Consider the following 12720-nt stretch of genomic DNA (forward strand, 5'->3'; position numbering starts at 1 on the left):
TAAGATCAGACGTTAGGTGAACATGGCTCTCTCCAGAGGTTTGAGATGCTGTCAAAGGGTTTTCTCCTGGATACCTGTCCTTATAATAACCTGCGTGGTGTTGTGGTCGTACTACGCCTACGTATTTGAGCTATGTCTTTGTAAGTATGAGACACGGTGTCCGTTTGTTTGGAATGTTTTTACCGTTTAATTGTAGACATCGCAGATTGCCGCACAGCAGTGTTGACAGAAATATCGTGTAAAACAGCAAAATATGCGGAAGTGGTTCAGGGTGTGCGCTTTTATTCAGCTAACGTGACATTTAGCTATTCAATAAATGACTGGTAATTAAATGTTTCATTGCCTCTAAGAGGTTAGCTAGTGTTTTTATTGCCGTGTATCCCACAGCTAGCTACAGCCTTATAATCTGGCTAGTCGTGCTAGCCGGTAAATGTAGTTCCTCTTTTGAAAGATCAAACTAGTGTTAGTGGAAACAGATGCTGCACTGTTGCTAGTCTCTATCACCCGGCTTGTGTTTTTATAATGCCATATTCTTGCTTTTACAGTTACACTCACCAACACACTGGAGAAAGGTGAGTTATACCCACACATTGTTTTGTGCTGTAAGCAGTGTGAGCTGCTATACAATACATGACTTTTATTTCATGGTTGTTTAGTAAATGAATGTACCTGGTTTCTGCACTTGCAGTGGCCTATCTCCTGGTATTTCATGTTTGCTTTGTGATGTTCTCCTGGACCTACTGGAAGTCCATATTTACCCCCGCTGCATCACCATGCAAAAAGGTATCCTGAACACCGTGTTATTGATTTATTGTGCCATATATAACAAGTCTGTAAATATGCATGTGATCATCATGCATGTTTGTTTGTTGCTCTAGTTCCAGCTGTCATACTCAGACAAGCAAAGATACGAGATGGAAGAGAGGCCAGATGCACAGAAACAAATCCTGGTTGAGATTGCAAAGAAACTGCCCATCTTTAGTCGAGCTCAATCTGGAGGTAAATTGTCCTTTTTAAGTTATTTATATTGTTCCTCAGCAAGGATATGATTTCATATGGAACTATGCATTTATTTGCCTGAGGAGTAACAAGGTACATTAGCCACAGTCCGTCATCTCGCACATAATCTGTGAGTGTTGAAAAGAAGTAGGCTAGTGCAGTTAGCCTTGTGTGTGGGTGTGCTCTCCTGAGCATCCCCCATCCAGAGTAATCAGCCAATGCATCTCTTTCATTAGTGCTGATTGCTGAGACTAAGTTCTAGGCTACAGGAAGTAAGTGAAGGGTAAGCTCAGCTCAAATGTCGTTCATTCAACTGGCCATCCTGTTGTCTCCCAGCTATCAGGTTCTGCGACCGCTGCCAGGTATTGAAGCCTGACCGCTGTCACCACTGCTCGGTTTGTGAAACGTAAGTCACACTTTCCTTCTCGATCCATTCGTCTGGAGAGATTGCCCAAGGCCGCCTGGGACTGTTGTGACAGTTAGAAGGTGTTGCTTTGTTGGCACACGATCTCTCAGAGAGAATATCCAAAAGGATCAATCGGAGCAGATGTTTACCGCAAGGAATCAGACTGCAATCACAGCACATTGTGTGAAAAGCGAGAGATTTATGATATTTACTGCTGTAGCATAGCTGCTGTACTGTAAAAATGACATACAGAAACAAAATATGTTTTTTGTTGAAGGTGTGTCTTGAAGATGGACCACCACTGTCCCTGGTAAGTCACTAGGCCTGTATTTCCCTGTTTTTAAGGAATTTATGCATTAATTATGCGCTGACACCCGCATTTCTTATTCTTTTAGGGTGAACAACTGTGTGGGCTTTGCTAACTACAAGTTCTTCCTGCTTTTCCTCTCCTACTCCATGCTGTACTGTGTATTCATTGCAGCAACAGTCTTTCAGTATTTCCTCAAATTCTGGGTGGTGAGTGTCATTAGTCGAAATGATCACTCATGCTCAACATCATAATGGAGTCATATGACAAAACTTTAGTTGCACATAGTCAGCACTATTGCAGTTCAATAAGAACAGAGAACTGAACCCTGTGTCATGAGTTATACCTTTTTTTTTTTTTCTTTTTTTTTTAAAGTCAACAATTTTCTCAAGTTTCTTGTTCTCCTGTTTCTCTCTCCCAGGCTGAGTTGCCAAAGGGGCCCGCGAAGTTCCACGTCCTCTTCCTCATGTTTGTGGCGCTCATGTTTTTCGTCAGTCTCATGTTCCTCTTTGGCTACCACTGTTGGTTGGTGGCCAAGAACCGATCCACTTTAGGTGAGGATCTACATATTTTTATCGGAGAACCCCTAAGATTCTGCTCCTGAAGCTGCTCTCTCACTACCTCGTGAATGCAGGTCCTAAAAGTAGATGTGGAGCATTAACATCTTATTCTAATTATGTTTCCTTTTCTAGAGGCCTTCTCGGCTCCAGTTTTTCTCAATGGACCCGACAGAAATGGCTTCAATGTCGGCACACGCAGAAACCTGCAGCAGGTATTTGGAGAGGATCGCAGGCTGTGGTTCATCCCTGTTTTCACAAGGTGAGTCCGTCGTCAAGAGACGGCAAGTTAAACCGGTTCTCCTCCTCTTGCTCATTAATTCAGTGGTGCTGCTCATTTTGCATTAGCATTTCTCAAATATTAGACTTTGCTCTCTAAATTGCAATTGAGATAATTCAAATATAGAACCAGAGAACGTAACGCCACACAACATACATGTAATTGAATGTATTAATGTAATAAAATACAGGGGATGTGGATAGTTGATAGGATGGACAATATAAAGTGGAATGTCTTCAGAATACAGAGTTGTTTTGTATGTAACAGTGTTGGAGCTAATGAACAAAATGTTGAATTAGGAATTGGATCAGTGGAGGGGACGAAGTAATGGTCTTGGTTCCTTAAGTAGCTTTCATCTTGTTTCATGCACTGGACGCGTCAGCCAAGGGAATGGCCACTACTTCCCCTTGAAGAATCGGAGTTCTGAGGCCCACAACCCCTTATTAGCTAATGAGGACATGTGGGAGGAGTCGGAGGACGGCTCTGAGCAAGGAAGCTTGGGTGAGTTGAGTCCCTTTAATTTTGTCATATGCATATTTATACATCCACACGTTTGTAGTTCCTCGAATACAAACTGCTTTTCAATATGTTAAAACTGAAATAATTGTATACGTTTTTTATTCAAGTTAAAAAATCACCTGATGAACTGGACTTGAGTGTGTGGAACCTCAGTAAATCTGCCACTACAAGGAATATAACTTTTGAATAAATAAATAGCGTCCCCTCAATTACAACCTTTCACTTAAATCTGTCACCAAAATGAAACAAGAATTTTGAGTGTGATTTATCCAATGTCCAGATTTATATTCTGGAAATGTATGCAAATTAGCACATATTTGATAATAGAATGCCTCATTTGCATAGTTTAACATAACATTTCAGAAAACTTGTAATTCAAAAAATAATTGTCTTAATGTAAGTAATCAACTGGAGATGTGCCACGGTGATGTCTTTTAGTTAAAATGCTAAATGATTGAGCTGCAGTAAATAATGCATTACCAAACCAGAACAGTTTCACTTGTCTTCTCATTAAATGTGAGAATCATTATAATAACTCACTTGTTTTCTCTAATTCCAAAATACAAAATGCTTCAAAAAAATGTGAGCAGTTGATCTGGATCCATTTTAATACCCCAACTATTCCATAACTCACGTTAGTGTAGTCACAGACGGTACTGGGCACACACCTAAAAACAATAACTCTAGTCTGTAGGAAGTCACCTTTCAGCGCCAAACATAAGCAGTTATGAAACACACTGTGTCCCCCTGAAGTAAAAGAGGCTTAGACATGTGAGTCTGACAGTGAAACAAACCAAAAATACAAATGTGTTTGTGTTCAAACTTGTGTATTCAAATTCAGTAATCTGGACAGTTTGGTTGAAACCGTTCTATTCTGCTGCCACCTGGTGGTCGTATGCAACATCATGTACTGAAGGAGCTGAATCAGTTCCAACAAACACCGATGAAATAATAAATGCTGACATGTCTTTGTTTTTGTCTTTGTTTCCAGCTGAGGACCAAGACCCCTCTGTTACCATAGAGATGGAAGAATAGTCATTTTAAGGACAATCTACACTTGTACAGAGGACGTAGATTTACCATCGCACACATAGTGTACCACGAGGCAGATGCATTCCAAACCATGTGGATGTTCAGACACTGAAAAACAAATTCTGAAGGCGGGCCAAACTTGTGGATTAAAACCTGCGATTGGATTGTCTTTGGCACTTCTACCCACGGTCTAATGATGAATAGAGTAACTCGATGGACAACCAGTAGCATCAGCTCTCCTCTCATGGACAGTATCAGTGTGATCCGGACAAAACAATTGTCAAATATTTCCTTGCATACAAAAAGACAAATGTATATATATATCTATATATATATATATCTATATCTATATCTATATATTTCCATCTGGTTGTTCCTCGCAAGGCACTGATATATTACTGTTGATTGGGAAGCTTGGGTCTGGCACTGTGCAACTTTATCTGCCTCTGTTTCATTGTTGAGCTGTGAGTTTAGTGTTGCACCTATCGGTGAAGGGTGGTATCTAAATTGACGCACATAATGCTCCAGAGATCTCTTGTAGTGATTCAGTTTGGGTCTTGCAGCATATTAACATAGGACCTTACTTTTTTTTTTCAATGACCATAAGCATATTGTAATACCTGACTTAACCTCCGCCTTATTAACATATTTATTCTTGTCTTTTGGGAGTCCATTTCTCCCAAGAATGTACGCAGCACCCTGCTTGTGAATAGACGTTGCCAACATTTTGGGCACTTATTTAGGAACGAACCTCCCGTATTATGCTTTAACAGAGTATTTTAGCATTAATATTGAGTTCAAATGCTATTGCCTATGTCTGATCAGACTGGTGACAGTAAGAAAAACAGAACCAGCGTATATGTGTAGCTCTGGTTAGCAGCTACAGCTCACGATGTTTGAAAATGAATCCTGAAACCAGAGTATTACAGCAAAACATAGAGGTATACTATGCAGGAATTTCCTAAAAAAACCCAAATGTAAAGTAATCCCTCTCAATCATCACTTCTGATTACGTTATTATTATATTAGAAGTGTGTGGCAGAGACACTCTGCTCTCTATCTGTAATTTCTCTTTCCCTCTTATTTAGCTGGGATCGTTTCTGAGCTTTTGGGCAGCAGGTGTTTACCACTCAGCCGTTAACCAAAAGGTGAGGTCGGGGACTTTATCACAACGTAGTGAGCAAGTTAAATTGCTGTCTCCATCTCTCTGTCTGTGACATGAATATACAAAGAGCTGCAGGTCTGTGTGTCTGTTTGACCGAGAGCGAGGGTGAGCCACACACACACACATGCACAGCCACACATGCAGAGAGGCACCTTCCTGCAGAGTCGTGTGGGCGTGTTTGTTTGTGCTTTAAATCGTAACCGCGGTGAAACAATCAGGAAATAATTTATTTCTCTGTTTCACGCCACTCCCTCTCTTCATTCACGCTCTAGCTCGCTCGACCACCGCTGCTCTCTCTCTGCTCATCTTGACATCATGAAATGATGTTGACTACATATTGCTTATTCAAATAAATGCAGTGAACAGTTCGATTTCACGGTCTGGGATGATACGAGATAAACTGTGATGGAGAATTTTTAAAATAATTATCACGATCTTGTTTTCTACCATATCAGCCATCCCTAGAACACTTGGATGCAAAGTGAAATGAGCTTTTATCATAAGGGCACAAATTCATTCATAGGAGAGGACGTACTGTAGGTTATTGTTCACTTTTGATCTGTTTAAACATGCAGATAACTGTACATATATACATATAATGACTGATACTCATCCACTGGTTGGTAGAGGTCAGCGATCTTCTGCGATACATTTTCTTTTTTCTACCTGTGTTTATGTATTGTGACATTTTTAATACCAATGACACGGATTCTTCTCATCGAGAGCATTTGGTTGATGGACTTGTGTACTTAGTTGGAAACAGTCTTTAATTGAGTACACATATTTATTTAGTATCAGTAAACAGTTGGGCCTTTTATCAAACCTTAATGCGGTTTGATCTCGACACATTAACTTTCCTCAGATCAGTTTTTCTACTATGTTGGGAAAACCAAATCCAGAGAAATACATAACACACATAATCATTGCTTGATCTTATCTGAGGTGCGATTCACTGTTTGAAAGCATGTACAAAACATTAGGAAAGATGTGGATGTTGAGTGTTTCATGTCGTCTTCCGTCTATTTATTGTTGTAATCGTCAGCTTCTTTTTCTTTTCCTGTGTATTGTTTACGGATTCATAACTGCTGCAGGCTGTGTCTGTATATTTTGCTCCATCAAGTGAAACTTAAAATAAACTGTGGAAGCAATGTGCTTTTATCAAATAAGATATTTATAACATGAGAAGGTGACTAATTATACTCTGCAGATTGGAGTTCACTATTGCTCGAGCACATACAGTACGGTCCCTTCTGAATCGTCTTTGGAGTTTTTCAAAACTCTCTGAACCATCGAAAGTACTGACACGGTTTCATTCTGTCTTTTAACAAATATAAATTCTTTATTTTACACCAGTTGTAACATGCAAATAAAATGACCCAAGTTGAACTCTTTATATGGTTCAGTGTTGTCTTTGCTCTTTAGCATGAGAATACACAGCAAAGAAAATAATACTAAAAATCTGATTAATCATTTTGCATCAAGTTAAGGAACTTTGGAGGGATAAAGTAGCAATATTTGGCACAACAGGAAGGACATGATACATTCAAATAAACAAGACAAAATAAAGTCAAAACCATTTCATGTTCCTCAGGTTGTCCTCCGTTCAGTCGGTGCCAAAGTACCTCTGTCCAAAATGTGTCGGAGCCACTGGATGAACCTCCGTGGTCAAGATGGTGATATCAGGGAACTCCTGGATGATAGATTTGGCTCCTGGGAGGAAAGTAAAAGGTATTAGACTTTGTGTAAGGTGTTTAAATGTAGCCCAGGATATCCAGCAACACTGCTGTACTAAAAAATAGTGTCTGAAAGTGATACAACAGCAATCTGAGAAACTAACACCCAAAGTCAAACTTATTTTCGAAAAAGAATACAAAGTTAAACCTACTCTTGAAAACCATGAATATTCACATTAAATGTCATTGCAATCTGGCTCGTATTTTAACGGAGAGAAAACTACTCTATTGTTCACTCGTATAAAACCATTGTTGGTTGAACTGCTGAGCAGGATCATCATTGTGGTTCCCAGCAGTAAGGAGACAATGACACACCAGGAACAAGAGCGGAGACAAAGTGTGTGATCTGGTGGGTGAACAAGAGTAAATGGCCGGTGAACTGGCTGTGGTGGCGTACCATGAGGCGTGGAGAAGAGGCTGAGGAGGATGATGTGTTTGGGCTGGAGTCCGTGCTCTATCAACACCTTCACTGCCTCGATCACGGTGTTCCCAGTACCTGCAGACGCAGAAAATGTAAGGTTTCGACACAAATGTGTTTAAAATCGTGCTCACTCACTTTCACCATGTTTCGGGTTAATAATGTCTTACAAGTATTGATTCATGGTTTTGTTCTAAATTAAAAAAAAAAAGGGAAACAATTAAGACGGTTTGCACGTAACCGGTGTTAGCATCTGAAAAAGGTGCTGGAGCTGTGGGCTGATCGATCTGCCCATGAGTCAGAGCACTTGGCAGGCTTTCATTTCTGACGCATTTAACATGCATCAGTGTAATCATATGTTCCATCACTCTGACATGATAGATAATACCGTCAAAACCGGCTTGGTCCTCGTCATAATTTTTTCAAAAACAAGAGCAGAAAAATGCTGCTTTGTGACACTGGGAAAGCAGGGCTATTACCATCCTATTTTTGTTGGACCTCATTATGCTATTCAGCAGCTTGGTGGCCAGGCAGTGTATAATTTCCCCCATGAGAGCTATAATTATCAGAACAGTGTGAATGGGCCGCCGGTATGATGTGGAAATGCAGACTTGCCGGTGAAGGTCAATTCAAGGGAGATTTCGTGAAATGAAAAATACATGAAACCGTTTTTTACATTTGCACAAATAATGGGACATATCTTGACATTTACGTGCTACTGAGGGCGGTAAACTGGATTCATCGGAAAGATAAACTGTGCTCAGACCTGCGTTACTTACTAAGGATGGGGTACATGAGCAGCACTTTTCTTCTGTACACATCTGGAGGGAACTTGGCGTAGAAGACCTTGGCTTTCTGTGTCTCCTCATCGCTCTGGATCAGGATCTTGCCGATGCGGATGGAGCGGCAGCAGTCCCGGAGACCCTGCTCCATGGCCTCACCTGTGGGGGGACACGGGGGGAACGCGGCTTCGATCAAAGAGTTGTTGTTTGGGAGCCAGTGTGCCCGCATCACTTTTGTCAAACATTTGACATTTTCTGCCCTAGCATTACTGTCATAAGAGGATAATATAGGGTTTGCAATAACTGCATTAGGTTTAGCATTTGACAGCGATAAGAGTCTCATTAAAACTGACGGACAAAGAAAGTGACTGCTATGCCTTCAGAGAATATGTTCTGCAAAGTACAGAATTGTCCCATTATTTAATATTAAAATTATCAATAAATGTCACTGACAGAAACGAATTACCTGCTGATAAAAAGCGAAAGACCCGGAGCACACAATGGCCTGACCTGATGAATATGTGCTTAATAAAATGTGCAGTCGGCACAAATCCCATGTGCATGGAAGACAGGACACATGTCCTTACAAAAGGTGACTCTAGTTTGGTAGGTTTAACTTACCACTCCTCATTATGCTGACTCCACAGTTGCCTCTTTCAAACTTGACACCTTCATACTTGTACCCTGAGGGGACAAAAGAAGTATGGCCGTTCACAAATGTAGCTGCACTGAAACAGCCCACTGGATGGGAGCCCTGCACCTATTGTTTTTTCATTTTTGTTATTATAATCTGTTAAGCTCTAGAATGGATCTTAAATGTTGGAGCTCAGTTCGGTGTCCAACCTTTAAACCTTGATTATTAGAGAAAGAGCCCCTCACCTGTTGGAGTGGTTACAGTGCACTCAGAGTAGGGGAGCTGATTCAAACCCTCTTCAACTACTAGTCTGATCTGTTGTTGGAGAAAGAAAAAAGCCTACAGCTTGTAGTTTATAAACATACACGTACAGTACGTAGTGTTAAGTAACGATCTCACCAGTCGATCAGCGCAAAACACAAAGTCTCCTCTGCTGGTTGTCCTGAAGAAATGAATATAAACATTTGGTTAGATTGTTGAGAATGTACTTTTCACGAGGGATGCACCAAACGCTCTTCATGTCTCCTGTTATGATCCATAACTTTATGATATTGGTACTTGGCGCTGATACTATACCGGTGTCCTCACAGTGTGGAGCCAATCGGGAACATTCCTCTTTGTGTGTGTAAGGTGAAGTAAAATGAGGCTGAAACTACACAAAACACTATTTTGATGCTTGTGCAAAAACGTTTATATCATTCTAGAGGGCTTTTAAAATGATATAGTTAAAAACATTATTTATTACAACAGTGACCAAGAAACAGTATTTAACCTCTTAACATCCAGTTCCTCTTATTTCGCCTATAAGTAGCTTTAAGGCTGGAACATCATTTTATTCCACAGACACTGCACGTCTTTCTTCAGCTTGTTCCAGACCTTCATATATGATGGTCACACTGTGTGAAATATTTTAGTAAATTTGGTATTGTTGTAAACTCTGGGACGTCTACTGGATATTAAAGATAAAGTTCTGTGGGTTTTGAGGGATGTTTGGCTGCACAGCACCAGTGTGCATTGACTGTTCGTCTGGTAAGACAGTTATATTGAAGAGGTTTGATTGGATCACTCATCAATACCACTGCCGATATCCATCATATACACCAACCAACAGAACTATATATTATCATAACATGAGACGAGACTGTATAGTTATTATATTGTTGCTCCTTTAATTAATGGCTGAAAGCAAATTAAGTGCAATAAGCTGCTTTTTTTTGTGAGCATCTAAGGTCAAACATTTTGCATTGTTTCACATACAAAACTTTAATCTGTACCACAGCCATCCTATTTGTTGTGATCTGTATGCCGAGATAGAAGAGTGGGGACTCACTTGTCTCTGATTATGGTCTGTAATTCACGGATCTGGTCGTTCAGAGGGAGCAGCTTCAGCTGAGGACCCGGGTTATCTGGGATGTCAGTCTGTTTGGTGGCATCAGATGGTTCAGAGTTGGACAGCACTGCAGCCACATCACTACCACTGCTACTGCTGCTGCTGCTGCTGTTGTTGTTGTTGTTTGCAAACCGTACTTGCTTCATTGGATGCTCCTGGCCACTGTTCACATTGTCGAGCTGCTGAATGTGGCATAGCATCCTGAGCGCGAGATCAAAGAGGGTTTCACTTAAAACGGAGCTAAAGCCAGACCTGCGTTTCCTTGACCTAGCGACCCAGTTCAACCGCGTCTGACAAAATAAGGCCACTTGTTTTTGCTTTTAGCTTCGGCTGCTGTTTTGAAGTGAGGTTCTCGGAGTCGCGCAGCTGCCGCACAGAGAAAGCCCACCAGCAACACGTTCACCGACCTTTAGGTACTCAGTTCCGTCGCGTTGAAATCAAACCAGCGGCTGATATTTCGTTAAAAAAGTAGTATCAAGTGCAGCGGCTCGTATGCTAGCTTTGACACTGACAGCGTTGGCAAAGACCGGATATGACGTGCAGGCGTACTTACCCACCTTCCTCCTTCGATAACATGGCGCCGATGTTGGTGCCGCTGAAATGCGGCATTCACTTCCAAAGACGAAAACTAGCGCTTCTCCTTCGACAGACGAGCTCATATCACAGTTGGAATAGAAGTCGCCCCGAAAATGGGACCGAGCATAAACACCAAAGTACATATCTGGTGAGTAAAGGGGTCGGAGAGGACACAGTGTGGTTGATCAGTCACCACGCAAGGGCACGGATGGGAAGTGTCTCTAACTAACTTTAAGGGAAGTAGTAACATTAGATGATTTTGGTCAGTTCGTTTGCAAGAGCGGTGAATGTCATGTCAATATAATGTCAGGCAACCAACTGCTAACTTGGTGTTGACCGACAGCTAACGTTAGCTACCTAGCTAACTAAACTAATGTAAACTAGTAGCGTTATTGAACACCAAGGTGAATGGTTAACGTTACAGTAAGCTCTGCACTTCGCCCCTTAGTTCTGACCGTTTGCTAAGTGAACACAACGGCAAAAGTCCCACTGTCACCATTTAACAAGCGTAGCGTGTTATTGTGTCAGTTTATTCATCACGTGTCAACCGTCTGTTATTGATCGTTTGACTACGTCACTGTTAAACAACAAGTCATTTTAAAGGCTGTAGTTTTTGGGTGTTGAATTGTTGTGTTAAAGGTAACCCTGACTAAAAGTTATCATTTGAGCTCAGTGTACAAACAAATCACACATTTACAATTAATATGAGACATTATTTGTATGACATTGGCATAAGTTAGTAAATATGTAAACTTGCTGTCACTAAATTGATGCTTTTCTCAAATATGTCGTTTGTAGTATTTGATCACATAATGTGCTAGGTCAGCATAGATCAGAGGTTGGATTGCGCAATGTCTTCATGGAGATAAAAGTATCTAATATTTGCTCACTCAGCAATAAAGATGTCTTTGTACAAATGTAGGCTCAGTGTGCCTTTGGTCACTTCAATCTGTGAGACACATTCATTTAATTCATTAGAGTAAAGTGCTTGTTTTTATTGGAATCAAATGTATTTGCAGTTTATTACACCCTTTCTTGTGTGTTTCATTAGTTCTGTTATTCCTGATTGTGTTTCAGAGTGTCTGAATATTAAAACATCCACAAAAATGAACCGGCAGAAATTCGAAACATCAGTCAAACGAGGCTCTTTATTTTCCTCATATGTTTCAGCTGAGTTCACCTCCACACCTACGAACAGCAACATGGAGCACAAACAGGAGCGCAAACAGTCGGCACATTTTGGAGGCGGTAAAAGTAAGTATGTTTGAGAAATGACCGTGAATCACGTGTGTTATGAAAGTCAAAAGTAGAATAACAATCCATGATGTTTTTCGCAGCATTTGCAGATTACAGACAAACGAACATGTTGGCATGGAAATGCAGGAGGAAAGCTAAATGCAGATCCCAAAAATGTGGTGAGTACAGAACCTTCTTTTCACAGCTAACCGGGTTGGTTTGGTTAACATGGACTCAGATCCTTTAGCCCGGTTAGTGTGGTTAATTTGGGCTGGTGTGAAAGCTGTCAATCGAACCCTGGTGGGGACTAAACAACTGAACCGAGATCGCTTGAAAAGCAAAGGAACCAACCACAGGGTTGTATGATGGCGTCTATGTGACTTTAGCATGATTTCAAACGCTAAACTACAAATATATCCATCTGCTGATCTTGAAATCTATTCAGGAAGCGTTCTTATAATTGTTACGAGACCGTGTATGTATCGTTTGTTAACCATGGTAACACCAATGCACGTCAGCGCGGGTCTTCTCCCTGATTAATATGTCAAAAGCTGTGAAAAGTGCTGTGCTTGATTCCGACTCCGTGTCCTTTGTCAGTTCATGAAGTCCATTAAAAAGTGTGTGACAGAAATCTCACAGTAATGAGCCCCGAATCGTTACTGTGCAAGACCTCGTTGTCGTTCCGT

The 12720-nt window shown here is 40.9% G+C and overlaps 3 protein-coding genes across 3 annotated transcripts in view; 2 read left to right on the forward strand and 1 right to left on the reverse strand.

The window, feature by feature from the left end:
- zdhhc15b (zDHHC palmitoyltransferase 15b) lies at positions 1 to 6656 on the forward strand. The gene is made up of 11 exons (XM_076103939.1): positions 1 to 140; positions 546 to 572; positions 689 to 783; positions 879 to 999; positions 1336 to 1405; positions 1683 to 1715; positions 1801 to 1921; positions 2134 to 2266; positions 2405 to 2531; positions 2932 to 3050; positions 4060 to 6656. Exons 1-11 carry the CDS (start codon positions 23 to 25, stop codon positions 4101 to 4103), a joined length of 1008 nt encoding a protein of 335 aa, XP_075960054.1. The 5' UTR covers positions 1 to 22; the 3' UTR covers positions 4104 to 6656.
- On the reverse strand, positions 6573 to 10757 carry uprt (uracil phosphoribosyltransferase (FUR1) homolog (S. cerevisiae)). The gene is made up of 7 exons (XM_076103940.1): positions 10163 to 10757; positions 9232 to 9274; positions 9078 to 9147; positions 8820 to 8882; positions 8196 to 8357; positions 7396 to 7494; positions 6573 to 6975 (listed from the first exon to the last, which is right to left on the reverse strand). The coding sequence occupies exons 1-7, from the start codon at positions 10420 to 10422 to the stop codon at positions 6869 to 6871; spliced, it is 804 nt and encodes a 267-aa protein (XP_075960055.1). The 5' UTR covers positions 10423 to 10757; the 3' UTR covers positions 6573 to 6868.
- abcb7 (ATP-binding cassette, sub-family B (MDR/TAP), member 7) overlaps positions 10269 to 12720 on the forward strand; it is a 23108-nt gene continuing 20656 nt past the window's right edge. Inside the window, exons 1-3 of the mRNA XM_076103938.1 lie at positions 10269 to 10946; positions 11969 to 12052; positions 12136 to 12213. Coding sequence (XP_075960053.1) covers positions 10755 to 10946; positions 11969 to 12052; positions 12136 to 12213 — 354 coding nt within the window. The 5' untranslated portion in view covers positions 10269 to 10754. The remainder of the gene's footprint in view (positions 10947 to 11968; positions 12053 to 12135; positions 12214 to 12720) is intronic.

Source organism: Anarhichas minor, unplaced genomic scaffold, assembly GCF_050575085.1.
Source record: "Anarhichas minor isolate MPS153535 unplaced genomic scaffold, ASM5057508v1 ptg000028l, whole genome shotgun sequence".
In the NCBI taxonomy this organism is placed as follows: Eukaryota; Metazoa; Chordata; class Actinopteri; order Perciformes; family Anarhichadidae; genus Anarhichas; species Anarhichas minor.